This window comes from Gambusia affinis, linkage group LG22 (genome assembly GCF_019740435.1).
Source record: "Gambusia affinis linkage group LG22, SWU_Gaff_1.0, whole genome shotgun sequence".
Taxonomy (NCBI): Eukaryota; Metazoa; Chordata; class Actinopteri; order Cyprinodontiformes; family Poeciliidae; genus Gambusia; species Gambusia affinis.
The window spans coordinates 2,602,709-2,618,212 of NC_057889.1; the positions used below are offsets into that span (position 1 = coordinate 2,602,709).

General features: G+C 34.1%; 1 protein-coding gene across 2 annotated transcripts; it reads left to right on the top strand.

Moving 5' to 3' along the window:
• Positions 1–124: 124 nt before the first annotated feature.
• Positions 125–13,890, top strand: mpv17 (mitochondrial inner membrane protein MPV17). 2 transcript variants are annotated; one of them, XM_044106405.1, is made up of 8 exons: positions 125–200; positions 834–910; positions 4,371–4,486; positions 5,351–5,443; positions 6,029–6,124; positions 10,859–10,891; positions 12,341–12,393; positions 12,567–13,890. In XM_044106405.1, the coding sequence occupies exons 2-8, from the start codon at positions 838–840 to the stop codon at positions 12,634–12,636; spliced, it is 534 nt and encodes a 177-aa protein (XP_043962340.1). In that variant the 5' UTR covers positions 125–200; positions 834–837; the 3' UTR covers positions 12,637–13,890. The 2 variants fall into 2 exon arrangements, with proteins under 2 accessions (XP_043962340.1, XP_043962341.1); XM_044106406.1 differs by having other exon boundaries at positions 193–308.
• Positions 13,891–15,504: the final 1,614 nt, after the last annotated feature.

Genomic DNA, 15,504 nt, shown 5'->3' on the forward strand with positions numbered 1-15,504 from the left:
TATCTGCTTTATTATTCTAATTTATTGATATAAAATTGTAAATAATAAATATTTGAAGTTCCTGTCATACTTTATAAATCGTTTTAAGGAAATTTAGTGAGTACCAGAACAGTTTTTTATGTAGCTGAAAAATCCGAGCTGATGTGAGCACGTGAAGGCATCGTTAACTCTTCTCCGGTTTCAGCCGGACTCACAGACAGGCATGTAACACATTTTGCATTTACTGCTTTTTTTTAATCCACTTTATTGCGACTTGTTAAGCGGTTAAACTGAGCTGTTATTCGGGAAGATATACTTCGATGCTCAAGGTGTTTTTCTTTAACGGAAAACCACTAAAAAGCCGACTTTAAAACTTCCCAATCCTTGTCTCGCCAAACTCCGTTCAAAAAGAACGAGCTTCTACACTTCATTGGAAAATTCTGAAATTGAATTTTAGCTAAAGAGTAAATCGTTGGTTAGTTGTATTAATGTCAGTATAGTCTTTAATTCGGCATTAACAAAATCTATGAATATGCTCATTTGGGATCCAGTTGAGTAATATGTAATTTAGGAAAAACGTACAGGCTAATCTTAAATTGATGTAATGCACAGGTGTCAAACTCCAGTCCTCGAGGGCCGCTGTCCAGCAGTTTTTAGATGTGCCACGGGTACAAAACACTGGAATGAAATTGCTTAATCACCTCCTCCTTGTGTAGATCTGTTCTCCAGAGCCTTGCGAATTTTTGTTCTAATTGTGGACATAAGGATGCTTATTTGCAGGTTTACTTAATTTGGGTCACGCTGCTTCTGATTTGGCTGTTTTTGTTTTTATCAACATTTCCTTTATTTTTAAGGAGGATGGCTAGTCTATGGAGATCCTATCAGTTCTTGATGACCAAATATCCCTGGTCAGTCCAGATAGTCACAGCTGGTAAGTAATATGTCTCACCTCTGCTTTCATTGCAATCATTTAAATATGCTGTAAGCACTTTATAAAAGGAGTAATGCTCATTTATGTACATAGAAACTTGTATTTTGCTTGAAATGAGTTTAAAAATGTTGGACTGCAGGTCAGTTTTTCACCAAACCTTTGCTCCAGTGGACAGTTCACCTCAGTTTTAGAATCAACAAGGGAAACCTTTTGAACTTTGTTCTTTAACAAGTAATGTTGGAGAATTAGATTCATTTATTTTTGCTATTGTATTGATGTTACAGATCTAAAGTTTATGTGAATTGTAGATTTTTTTGTGCTTAGACCCTCCTCCTTGTCAGTCAGCCTCCTGCTGTTATTAACAAACAGAAGCAGCTACTGTGGTTGATCTGATTGTTTGGTTAAGGAGTGAGGAGTGGAACAGTTTTTCTACCACCAAATAAAGTTTATATTTACATTTTTTGGAAGTCAACTCAGAGAATATTCTCTGTTATTTTTATACATAAAGAAAGCTCACATTTTGCAACCAGAAAACTTTCCGCAAGTGCTTTTTGTTTTGGACGAGTTGAAAACCTCCTCCTAGAAACAACTCAGGCACCTTTTGATTTTTGGAAACTTGTTAGCATGCAAGAGTAGCCATAACAAGTAACATTAATGAATCAATATTTTTGTGACAGTATGGAAGACCAAAAGTGTCCCAGTAAATTGTTAATTTATCAAATATAAAAAAGTTTCCATATCATATTAGATAAATATATTTCCTTATTACATATTATAAATGATAAAATACAAATTTTAATTCAGTATATTTTTAAAAATTCTATTTATTGAATGACGTCATGTTTTCCTATCCCACAGTCATCATAAAATTATTTAAAATTGGTGTTATTAATTGGTTAATCTGCCCAGCAACTAAGTTTTGTGTTAGATCCAACTCGCTTTGAAGGAAATAAATTAAAGTCAGCAACATTAATTCAAATAAAAGATAAAAAATAATAGCTAAAATTTAATTATTACTGCTTTTTATATAAAATATTAAAATCAATCAATCAAATTGTATTTGTATAGCACATTTTAGCAGCAAGGCATTTCAAAGTGCTTTACATCAAATCAAACACAAAAACACAACATAAAATGCAACATGTTTTAAAATATCAAAAGATTATTTTAGCATTTAAATAATTTGAAATACATGCATTTATTGCATAAATTTCCAGTTTTATATTTGACCCGTTTTTTGTTTTTGTTTTTATTTCTTTTTGTAATGATTGAACTAAATTGCAAAATAGTTCAGGTCTATCGCCACTAGATGGCAGCAGATACTCGTCACGTTGCGTCCATCAGACTTTCTGAAAAAAATCTTACCTTAATTCAAATTAAAGAATGATTGTCTTCAAGACTATTTCAATCAGAAATTCAGATTTAGAGGAAAATTTGCTCAGAAGACTTTTACTCTGCAAATCTTATCGTGTTTCAGAAATACCGATATGTTTTTATATTAAATCCTAATCAGGAATTATAAACAGTATTTTTGAATTGCATTTAACTTTTAAAGTGTTTCTTGTGATAGTTAAACTTTGAAGAACAGAATAAACAGGACATAATGCTGCTAAAGTTATGCAATTTTCTTTGTAGTGGTTCACTTTGCATATTTTTTTAAAATGAAATCCATAATTTCTAACTGTAATATTTAATATTTTGATGTTTTTGATCTTTTATATGGGGTTGTAAATAAATAAAAAACCTGGCTTGTGCAGTTTTCTCTCATAGGACATAAAATGCATTATTTTCTGCAAAGGTTTGTTAAATGAAAAAATATTTGCATGTTATTCGGGCATATGGGTGACATATGCTGCATGTTTTGTCACCTCAAACTTTAATAAATGTAAATTGTATTTTATTAGATGTAACAAATTCAATAATAATAATACAACTCTTTATTTATCCTAAAGGGTAATTAAAAGTATCTTAAAATAACTGTTTACTGGTGGTAAGGAAGGATCTCCAGTAGCAGTCAGCTTTGCAACTAATTTGTAGTAACCTCTGACTGAAGACATTTGCTGTAGCACTCCTGACAGAGACAACGTTTCACATTAAAATGTCCTGGATGACATAATCAGTTGTTAGCTAGCTCTGCTAATCCACCTCATTTGCTCTCGCCACTTCTCTTTAAATATTTGTGTTATTGGTGTATATCTTGGGAGTGGAAAGAAAAAGATTTGTTGTTTTTAAATTAAAATCCTAAAAACTATAGTGTGTATTTTTAATGAACAAAAAACAAAATACATCAGATTTTGCAGCAAAATATTTTTAAAAAACTGATGGAGTCTGTTTCTATTTGTAAAGGAAACTGTGTGAATCAAACATTGACATTTGATTTGACCACATTTAAAATGTTTTATAAGCTCCTCTATGAGGAAAAACCCCCTAAAAAAAGGTTACTTTGTTCAGCTGCTATTAGATTCATCTCTAGTGCATCGACTGCAGCAGCTGCTGTCCTTCAGGCTTTTACTGCTGCTATAAATACATTTCCAATTCAACAGCAGAACATGGCTGTAATGTTTCAAATATATATATAAAATATAAAACAAAATTAAAGTAAATTCATTACCTTTTCTTGACTCCAGCCGTGTTTATTCGACTACATTGTTCACTCTTTGTGCAACCCAAAAAATAAAAATCTATATTTTTTTGAAGCAGCATTATTTTTTAATTAAGGAATTTGATATTTACTAAATTCAATTACTTATTTTACTTTAATTCAATTTGATCTACTTTATTTTCTGCTTAGAATTTATTGATGTTCAAAATCTTTAAAGTAAATTCATCTTTAACTGCAGCAACAATAAAAAAAATTAAAAATCTATTCTAAACACCTTAAGCTTTAGTTTTCCATTTTCTACAATAGTTTACCTAAACTACTGATTGCCTAAATTTCTTTGAATTCATTTTAGTTTTGAAGTGCAACCAAAAAAATCACTACTTTTCTTTTGTCTCAGCAAGCAGCCTTTATGTACAATTTGGAGATGTGCGTGCCGAAGCATATCGCAATAAGCAATTAATCGCACGATTAAAAAAAGGTCTTAAGTCTTAAATTTGACTTGCTAAACCTGGAGTCCCAAACATCTCCTATCATTGCTTTTTATATGCAACTTTGTTAATATTCAGCAAGCAAAGATAGCATTTAAAACACACTTTTTAAATGGCAACACATTAAAAATCAGACAGATGTGGAAATGCATTCTACCTGCGACAGCTACCCGACCATTTTGGAGTTAAACACTGAGCATCGCGCCTGCATTCTGCCATAATTCAACAAAATAAATGAGCTCCACTCATCCTGCTCCTGTTTAACAAAAGCTTCGTACTGAAAACGTCTCTGCAGCTACAAATCGAATCTGCAGGGATCGCATTCATATAACACCAGGCACAGTGTACTGACAGCTTTTTTGTCCTTCAGGGTCTCTGGTGGGTGTGGGTGATGTCATCTCCCAACAGCTGATTGAGAGGAGAGGATTAGCTCATCACAATGTGGGACGAACAGCCCGGATGATGAGTATAGGATTCTTCTTTGTGGTAAAAGTGGTTCTTATTTATCTATTGTGTCATTTATGATGGCTTGATGGGACTCTTTTATTAACGTTTACATCCAACTAAAGCAATTTCTTCTCTGTCAGACTCTTAATAGTTTATCCAGTAAATCCTGCTGACAGCTGTGCGATTTACCTTTAAAAGCTGCATATTTGATTCTTACGTCTTTGTGACGAAAGCATTTATTTGTGCTGCAGTAATCGTCTCAAATCCAGAATTTATCAAGCACTTGATCTAAAAATATATGCAGAAAATGCTGAGATTTAAATGAGATGAGGTTTAGAAATATTTTTCAGTTGATATTTTTTTTTCTCTGTTAGGTCTAAAATTACATCAGCCATAATTCTAGAGTATAAAACAAATTCATAATTTGCTGGAGATTTGTTAAAAATCCAGCTTTTCAATTAAGATCTGAGCAAATCAGTGGAAATATTTGTGGGAAAGTAAACCGAAAACTTGTTGCGATTGTCTAATTTTTTAGATCAATATAGAAATTTTTTGCCACAAAACTGAGGACAAACCATTGTAAGAAAAGTTCTATTTAATCAAAAAATTGTATTTATCTTTTATGAAATGTAGCAGCTGGTTGATGATTTCATAATTTTTTTTGCCAGGTTGTCACTCTTTTTTTTAAAATGTCTTTATTTTCAAACTGAAGTTTATTTTTGCTCTTTTATCTTTGTCTGTTTTTAGAACTAATTCAAATAAACTACTAAGTTGGTAAAAGCTTTTTTCACAGAACTGAATATTTTACAGGATTTGCAAGATATGCCACAAAATGTGTTAAAATAATTTTACTGCCATATAAAAGATACATTTTTGTTCAGGTTTTTTGTTCACCTCATACAGGGTCCGGTAATCGGCAGCTGGTACAAAGTTTTGGACAGGATCGTGGTTGGAGGGTCTAAATCTGACGCCATGAAGAAAATGCTTGTTGACCAGGTGAGAGAAAACGGTGATTAGCATTGACTGTAAATCATGTGCAGCCAACTAAGTTTATTCTGTCTGTAATTACTTAAAAAGTTACTTCAGTTCCCAAGATTTCTTTCAATGGAGGGAAAACATCCGTTAACTTGCTAATTTGCAATTAGCAGAGCAAATTGTTTTGCTTAATTTAGCTTTTCCTAAATTCACTTTTTAAGATAAATTGTAAAGTGCCAATTACTTTGGCTGTTTCGTAAATGTTTAGTTGAATAAAGTTTGATATTGAAGTTTTATGTGTAAAATTTGTTCCATATAGTTACCTGTTTATATTCATGCTCTTATTTTGAAGTGGATGAAGACTGTTTACGCAGCAGTTCCATTTCCTCTCCTAATGTTTTCCCTTTTCAATAACTTTATTTCAAACAAGGAACATAAAATAACAAAATAAAATATTGACAGTAGATGTAAACAGAAATACAATAGAACATGTAAATTATGCCAGAGCCAATGTTTATGATTAGTGCTTTAGCATTAGCAGAAGCACCACTGATTCCTTTCTTCTGTTTTATTTTTTATTTTAATTTTTTTTGTTGGGGTTCTCAGTTGTGTTTTGCTCCGTGCTTCCTGGGAACTTTCCTCAGTATTTCTGGAGCCCTGAATGGACTAACAGTGGAGGAGAACATTGCCAAACTCAAGCGGGTGAGCAAATACAGATCTGAACTATTATTAAAATAAATATACTTAAGCTGAAGAAGAGTTTTCAATCTACACTGTTAGTTTGATTTAGTAGAGATAAATCACATAAAGGTACTAGCAGCCAAATAAGCTAAACATTTGTCGCCCACCTCATTCAGAAGAGGATGAACACATTATTGGTTTTAATTAAGTCTCACAGCAGAAAATGAGCGGATTAAACTACTTTCTAAAGCACTCCACACCAAACAAGTGCCAGAGGCCTTTAAGTAGGACGTTAGCGATGAATTAACTTGTTTTAATCACCAATGATGTGCCATTGTAAAAGTGACCTGCAAACGACTAAAATTACTCTGCAGACCGACACAAACTGACCAAATAGCAGTTACAAATATTGACACAAAAGGAGGAAGTTTGATTTTTTTCCCTTGTGGAAACAGTTGAAGACCTCCAACACCTACATTAATGTTGGAAACTGTTTCCTGGGGGAGAGGAAGAGGCACGAGGAGGAGGAGGGATTGTCGAACCAGCCAGGGTGACTCATAGCTCCGTATATAAGCGTGTGTGTGTGTGTGTGTGCGTGTGTGTTTGTGTGTTTGTTTGTATGCCAGGTCAGAGCGAACCGTCGTGTTGTGCCAGCTGCTCAAACGTCCATCAGCGCTTTGCTTACCCAGTGTGCCGCTGATCACCATCAATTATTTACCAAAGGAGAGGCTTGGACCTGAAAGGCCAACCTGGTAAATGTCAGAAAGGACACAAAATAAATGACAAATGAGCTCATTATGACGACGCCTGGCGGCGCGGGGGCGTGAGAGGAAAACTGATGGAGCGGGCTACTAAACGGCTATTCACAAAATCAAACATTTCTGGACACTTTTATTGAATGCACATTGAACATCAATGCTTCCTTGAACAGCCTAGGATATTCCTATGGCTTTACAAAACAATCTTATGAAAGTTTTTTTGCACAAAATCATTCTTAGATGAAGAGATTTATCTTCCTAGTCTGAGCGGTTTTAGGACGTTTTGTCAAATCCACATAAGCTGCTGTGGGCCACGCACCCTAACTCAGCGTTTTACCATGCACATGAAAATAGCTGCAGTTATACAACTGTACATCTTTGAAAAGCAGAAGTGGAGCCCCCTGCACAACCAACAAGCCAACAACAAAACATTTGTCTTCTCCAGCAGCCATTGAACAGCGAATACAGTGGTAAAACCCCGCTAGAGCTCCACTTGGGTTGCTTGGTAACGGGCTGGGGTTGCTAGGTAACGGGCTGGGGTTGCTAGGTAACGGCGCAGTTCCCAAAGATTGATTCCAAGCAACAAAAAACATTAATTTAGTCCCAAAAAAACTGTTTTGTCTCTTTTTAAGCACCTTAGCTGTTTTTAGAAGCAGTTGAATCCCAAATGAAAGAATAAAAGTGTGCAAAATATTAAACTTTAGTGTAAATGCAAGAAAATTATAAGGAAACTTGATTAAATCATCAAGCCCTGTTATTTATTAACACTTTATTTTGAAAAACACCCATTTTGGTGTGATTTTTTTCTTATCTTTTATCTAACATCAGTACTTAATAAAAATGATGTCTGAACAATTTCTGGGTGATGACATTAAATAAACCAAAAGAATCCATAAGTCCACCATTGCTGCTTGAAAAGGTGCTGCTGATCAAATATACATCATTATTGATCATTGATCATCAGCACTGGGCCTGACACAATAACAAATGTTGTTGGACAATAAATTGTCCCAGTAAATAATGCAATAAACAATTATAATGTTGTTTTGAGACCATTTTTATGTAATATATTGACACACAAAAAATGCAACTTCAGTCACTCAAAGATGAATAAACTTTAACTTTTTAAAGAACAATTAACCTGGAGCTGAAAGTTATTGCAAATATCTGAATAAAACACAACAAAACCAAATTTAAAATGGAAATAAAAACCACACAACTGAAACCATTAAGAAAACAGATTTTGATGTCTCTGTAAACAAAATTTCCCTTTAAAATGAATCATCAGAATGGAAATTAATTTTAATTTATCGTGTGATTTGGTTAGTTGGTTAAGGTTTAGCAGCCATGCAGGAGTTAGGTGAGGACACACTGCCATCAGCTTCAGCATCCCAGCCTTAGAAAAACAAACCTTTCTGCCCATCAATCATCATTTCCAAACAATTTGAAGTCCATCAGTCTACAATGGGACAAATCAGTCAGAAATGGAAAACATTTGAGACAGCTGCCAGTCTTTCACCCAACATCTGACCCTGCAAGGGTCAAAAGGGGCCAGACTCAGACTCTACAGCCTCTGTTGGAATAGAAATATATTTTATTGTCTCCCAGTGGGATAATTCAGGTGAAGAAGAAATGTAAAAAGAGGAGGAAGGATCTGCTAGAATGCTCCTTTGTGCACCTAAGATGCATCAGTCTGTCACCAGCTGAAATTGGAATCACAAAAATAAATGTGCTTAATGAAGACATGTCAACTTTGAAACAACTCAGTTTTTTGATGAAAAGTTTTTTGATAAGGTGGTTTTTTCAGCTGTATCAAAATTAGTGAAACTGACATGTTTAGATAAAATATTTTAAACTAAAAGTAAAACCTCAGTTTGGTTCTTTAAAAAAAATAAAATTCAGTCATTAATTTCCTAAAGCTTTCAGTAAATTTTCCACCTAGTTGCTCATCACTATTCCCTTTAGCTCCCTCTACAGGTTGGGGGTAAAACAACAAGTTCCATTTGGAAAAAAATTGAAATGGAAAATAAATTTGAATTTTGCGTAACAAAAATAATTTTTAGACACCAAAGATTATGCAAAACAATACACAAATTGTGTAAAAACATTGCAATTTTTGTACACAAAATTTAAATCTATTTTCCATTTAAATATTTTTTCAAATGGAAGACTTATCTTCCATTTGGAAAAAATATTTCAGTAAATGACATCATAAAAAAGCAGAACAAAGTTTGATGACGTCGTCATTTTAAAGTTTTAATACTTTTCTGTTGAACTCCTTCAGAATATAAATTGAGTTTTTGTTTGGCACACAAACACAGACGGGTCTGGATGCAACGAGCTCCTTTACAGTCGGTGGAAAATGCCTCCTTTTGTTCTGTTGTCTGAAGATTGTGACGTGTTTTAACCTCAGGTGGTGAAGTAGCTTGTTTGTCCATAATTAGAAAAGTGTTTCAGCCTGGAAAAAAAAAAACAGAGCAGGAACATTGGCTTGTTGTTTTTATACGCCGAGACGCATTCAGGTGACCTTTAGGTAGAATGACGTGAAACTTTTCTTCTGTAATGTTTTGTCTGTGCTACCAAACGGTCTTGTTTAGTATTTACTGTGAGGTCAAAAGGTCACAGTCAAACTGAGGCCGTAACAACCACGTCTGTACATATTTTACCTTAGATTTGTGGTTCTGATCATATTCCAGGTTCTGGATTAACCTCTCTCTGATTAATGAGCCAAATATTTCAGTTACTAACATCATGATCAGGTGACTCATCGCTGCTGATGCAGAAGGAACTGGTGAAGCAGTTGAACATGATTAAACCCCAAAATTAATTATATTTCTACGTATTTAATACGCCATGTCTTATAAAATGTGTTTACTTTAATCTCGTCTGTTTTGGTTTCTTCATTTCTTTTTCCTCTTCCTGTAGTTTTGTTTATTCTGATCGTTTAAAAACCACCAGAGATCATTTTATAATAATAATAACCAGCTGCTTTAACGTTCAGACGCCATTTTGAGATTTATCAATAAAACCTGATTGAGCTGAAATGGAAAAAACTGGAGGAAGGCATTTCTTCAGAGAAAAGTTAACTGTTCATTCACTCATTCATTCATTCATTCATTCTTCCCTGTATCTAATTCTTTCTTTCCTCCCATTACTCTTTTCTTCATCCCTCCATCCTCTTTTCTGTTTTTCTGCTTCTTCATTCCAGTCCTCATCTTTGTATGAATTTATTCCATAAATATTGAATATCTGTAGTTAAACTCCAGTTTGGTGAATTTAAATAAAAAATGTTTCGTCTCAATCCCGTTTTGCTCTTTACTTCAGTTTGTTTCTTCCATCTTCTGCAGGTGGAAGACTAATTTATGTTAAGGGACAGGAATTCAAATGAACAGGAAAAATCTTGAATTATTTGAGCATGAGTTTTAAGAACTGTTTCACTGAGTCCTTCGCAGCGCAGCTAAACATTTTCTTCCAGTTCGTTTCTTTTCTCCGTCCTTCGTGACGAGGATGTGAGCAACTTGTTCCTCGCTGGCTGAGAGAACTTCCTGTTTCATGAATGAACTTAATCATTGTCTGCTCTGGTTTTTGGGCTGTGACACTTTATGACATTAACTCATACAAATTCATTGCACACACATTAAATATTTGAGCAATATCTGATTTATGGAAACTTTTGATGATAAGACAAATAAAAACATTCAGGTCACATCAGGATCACAAAAAGAGTAAAGAAAATATGATCTCCACATTTATTTAGTTCATTTTGAGCCATTTTTACACACATAAAACCCCGCATATAAAAATATACATTTTATTTCTTTCAGTTCTTAAGCAACCCCTCTTTATTTCTTAAATGTCTTAAACTACCTGTAATTTTAATGTATTTGCTTTTGTATGTTAATATCTCTATACAGATATTTATATGTTTATTTTTATTTTGAAGTGCATTTATTTTGTTTTTCTTTATACAATAATATATTTTTTCATTTTCTCACAGGATTACACAGATGCCCTGATCTCTAACTACTATGTAAGTTTCTGATGTTGAATTTACTTATTTTGTTTTTTCCATCATGGTTGTGAGATTATTTTTTATACCAAAACATAGGACTTCAGACACTAATGAAGCTGTAGAGTTGTAAACATTAAAAAAATCAACTGCAGTAGCACAATTCAACCTGAGGAGGGCAGCACTGAGACGGTTTTAGGCCAAGCATTGCACAATAAAAGCTGCAGTTTGTGACTTTTTTAAAAATATGATTTTAACATGTTTCTCGAGAAAAAATAAAATAAAATCAAGCTCCTCTGCCTTCTTCCACTGCCAACTACAGAAAACAAAACGTTTGTCAAACAACCAATCAGAGCCACCAGGATGGTCTTAGTGCTGTCAATCATCCTTGTGTATGATTCTCATACCTTTACTTCTGCTATACAGCAGTTTCTGCCAGTTAGCATAGTCATTAATGGAGGTGGATAAACAGTTTCTTTGTAATGGTAAGTTGTTTCTCTGCCTTTAGCACATTTAGCAGCCCTTACATGATCTTGATTGGCAGCACTTAGACCCTCCTCCTGGCTCTGATTGATTGTTTTTGACTGAAAGTCATTTCATTTTTGCAGATTCCTATTGTAGCTCAGCAAGGAAGTGGAGCAACTTGATTTTTTTTTCATAGATTATCTGTTTCACAACATGACAGTTTTAATAAATATGTAAAAAAAAAAAAAAAAAAAAAAAAACTTTTTTTAAATATAAATGTTATATTATGCAGTTTTCAGTAAATTTACATGAAAATGTAAAAATTCACATACAAATAAAAATGGAACCTTTAAGATCCTATGGGTAGTAAGTAGTAACATTTACTCAGTTTCACTTACTTTAGTAACTTTATTTTAAAAAAATCACTTTTAGGAGTATTTTTTACTATACTGTACTTCTTACTTTTACTTAAGTAATTTTATTATGGAGAATCGCTGCTCTTACTTGAGTAAAACTTCTGTATTTTCTACCCACTGAATGAAAAACAAACCAAAAATCCCCCAGACGCAGACACACACCTGCAGATTTTGTTAAAGTTTCCAAAGTTTTTTTATTAAAAGAAACTAATTTAGTAACATTTTCTTTCACTTGTTTTTGTTGTTTTTTTGTCTTAAATGAATTATTGTCATTTTCATCCTTAGAATCCCAAAATTTAAATGTAACTTTTATTTTGGTCCATCTGATTGTGTAATTTTTAAATATTAAAAGATTGATTATTTGATCACTTACTCAGTACTTTTTACCAAAGACTTTTTTACTTTTACTTGAGGAATTTTTTGGACAGCTACTTTTTACTTTAGTAATAATAAGTTGAAGTATCGTCGCTCTTACTTGAGTAACATTTTTGGGTACTCTGTCCACCTCTGGTCTCTTGTTTATCTGTTCATTTGAGGTTAGTTACAATTATAAACATAAATTCTCATCTGGTTTCAATGGGTTTTTTAGTTGTGGCCTCCAGTCCAGATTGCTAATTTCTACTTCGTCCCGCTGCATCACAGGTGAGATTTTTATGCTTCTGTTGCTTTCCAGTCATATTGTAAGATACTAAGCTTTCTTTAAAAGGTTGAATCTGCAAATGTATTTAAAAGTTGATCTTTTTAGAGTGAATTTAAATCTACCAATGCCAGTTTAAGTGCATTCCCACATGTTCAGGTTTTGCTCCTCGTTGCAGACTGGCCGTCGTCCAGATAGTCGCCGTCGCCTGGAACTCCTACCTGACCTGGAAGGCCAACAAGATGTGAAGAAACCTCACAAGTCCAGCTTGTCTTGTTGTTGATGATGATGATTTTTACACTCATTTGTACTGTAGACTGCGAGTGTGTGTGAGAAATGAGCACAACTTCCTTTAGTCTCCTGATATTTCCAACGTGTAAAACTGTGACTGAATCACATGTAAAAGGTCGGGGAAGATTGCTCGTCTACTCCGAGTGACAAATTCGCACTTGAAAGTCAAACTTGCATTTTTGCAGAAATGTCTGTGAAAGTTTGTTATTTATGGAAATGGGATTTGGCTGCAGAGCTGCAGTGGAGCCACACGTACATTAACACCTGCTGGTTGATGAAGGAAATGTTCTCCTCATCGCCTCGATGAGCTTCACTCATAATGTCTTTTTGATTTACATGTTTGCTTTATTGGACTCTCCTCCACCTGACTCATTGTACTTTGTTCTGGTTTCTTCTGCCAGCATTTTAATAACCCTCAGGAACAAAAAGTTGTCTAAATGTTTAAAAGTCTTATCCGTCATGGTTTACTCTTTGTTTTAGTTTAACTTTAGATTTGGAAGAATCTCAACTGCAGATCTCAGTAGCTGCATTTCCATTCACCACATAATTGCACAATTTGACATTTTGAAAAATACATTTGCTCCGTGGAAATGCAGCAGTTTCTGAAAAGAAAAGAAAAAAACGCTTGTTTTTCTCTAAAAAGTTCTTGTGCTATGATGAGGAATATTGAAATTAGTTTATGTCCCAAAGCCACACAGGAAACACTTTTTTGAGTCTCTGTTTCCTAGATGAGTCTTCAAGGTTTTTATGGACTTTGATCATCAATTTCCCACCTTTCCAAGTTTGTAGAAACTGACTTTCTACTTTTATCCAGATTGATTAATGTTGAAGACTTTTCTTCACATCTGTACTTGAATTTCTGTAGATCAGGGCATAATTTGTTTCTTTTTGAAATATTTTCACCCTTATTGGTTTATTGAATCTACGGGTAAGAGGATGGCCAGACCTTGTTGTAGAAAAAAAATGGATTAATTACAATGAATTGATGATTTAACCAGGGCAGCAATTATATTTTCACATAACCATGTTGGTTTTGCTCTGTTTAGTTCAAGCGAACCATCATTATATCTCTTCATCCTAAAAACTGCCTCTAAGAATCAGGTTGGCTTTTTCATACTTTAAGGAAAATGTTGAATATTTACTGTGCACATTTTAACAAATAAAAATCCTACATAATGTTTGAAACCATAAAGTTTTGCTCTTTAATGCCGGCGGACCGTCTAGCCTCAGTGAACTTCAGGGGAAACTTGTTAGTTTTGGTGAGTAGTTGTGTTTTTGGAGGCTGCTGAGCCACGCTGGCAGCCACATTAACAAACACTCAGGCTATATCTGCAAGCGGAGAGCATCTGACGAATGCATTGAAACTCCGCCAAACAGCCTCTTCTACCCCCTCCAGGGACGGGAGCAGCTCTACCCAGAGCGCTGCAGGTTTTTCAAGCAGCACTCCAACTGCCTGTGATTTTCAAATTAAGCCAAGGTGATAAAACGAGTGGAGTGTTGTTGCAGAGTAACCTGAACAGGAGGGTGGGTGGAGTTCATCTGGACGCAGCGATGCACAAAAGTCGGAGCGTTTCTGTATATTTTGCTTCCAAACACTTTGTAAGTGGCCTTGGTCAGAAGTTTGAAGTATTTGTTTGAACTTGGTTTTTCCTTTGCACTGATTTTTAGTCCAATCGTTGTTTCTGAAAGTTACCCAGAGCAGGAAAATGACCAAAAGTGTCTCAAAAACCTACTGAATAATGTAGTCAGGATTTTACTCTGAAAAATAATGTAGAAAAATCCAAACCTTTAATTTGATTACATTTAATCAAGAGAAACAGATTTGTCCAGCTCCAAACTGCAAAAACTCAAAATCTTCTTTTAGACTCATTTCTAGTGGAAATGTCTTGGTACACTTGACATAATGCAAAATTAATTTACAAGGAAGTTTTCAGCAAAAATATGAGCTTATTTTAATTTATTATTGATTTTAAAAAGTACCTGAAATAATCAGGGAGATTATTTCCCTTATTTTAAGCATTTTTCCATAGACATTAAAAGCTCCTTAGTTTTATCTTATTTCAAGGGTACTGAGATATTTGCACTACAAACGAGCAAATATTCTTGAGAAGACTTTGTGTTTTTGCAGTGTTGATTGCAGGACATCGGGATTATTTCAAAACCTTTTAAGGCTCAGTGTTGAACAGACAAAATATATTTAATGTTTGTTCACTTCACGTCACTGTCGGTGAAACCTACATAAAAGTTTTGTTTTTGCAGCGATTTCAGACCTAATTATTCAAGGGTAAAAATGTTTTCGAAACATTTATGCCAAAACATTGTTGAGCCTTTAGTTGTGTTTTAAGTGGCAGATGGAGACAGAGATGCATGTTTCTGTGATTTGTAATAAACTCACGTGAAATTATCTTATGATATTTAAAATATTCCTTTTTGTCATTGTGTGAAATCCAACGTTATACAAGTAGGAGCAGGTTCAGCACCATGGAGAGCTCACTAGTTAGTTTGGCGCAATCGATAGAAGAAGAAATGTTTTCCTAGTTTAATTTTCTTTCTTTGCGTCATTGTTTGGTTTAAACTTTGAATTGAATTTTTCATGCCAGCTTTTGAAAATCATAAATTCAATGAAAAATTATTCATAGTTTGGAATGCTAAACAAAGGTTTTGACCAAACTTCAAAAAGCATAAGGAAGGAGCTAAATTTATAAAATATATATTTTTTTAGCAAACGTCGGGCTGTTAAACCCAAATAAAACGACCCAGTGAAGATTCTGGCGTTTTCTTCCTTCGTCTTGTAAAAGAAGATGGAGAACAAACAGAGCAGTAAA

Coding starts and splice junctions, on each gene's coding strand:
- mpv17 (XM_044106405.1), top strand. CDS start 838: ATGGCTAGTCTATGGAGATCCTATCAGTTCTTGATGACCAAATATCCC. Junction 911..4,370: donor AGTCCAGATAGTCACAGCTG/GTAAGTAATATG, acceptor TTTGTCCTTCAG/GGTCTCTGGTGGGTGTGGGT. Junction 12,394..12,566: donor TTCGTCCCGCTGCATCACAG/GTGAGATTTTTA, acceptor TCCTCGTTGCAG/ACTGGCCGTCGTCCAGATAG.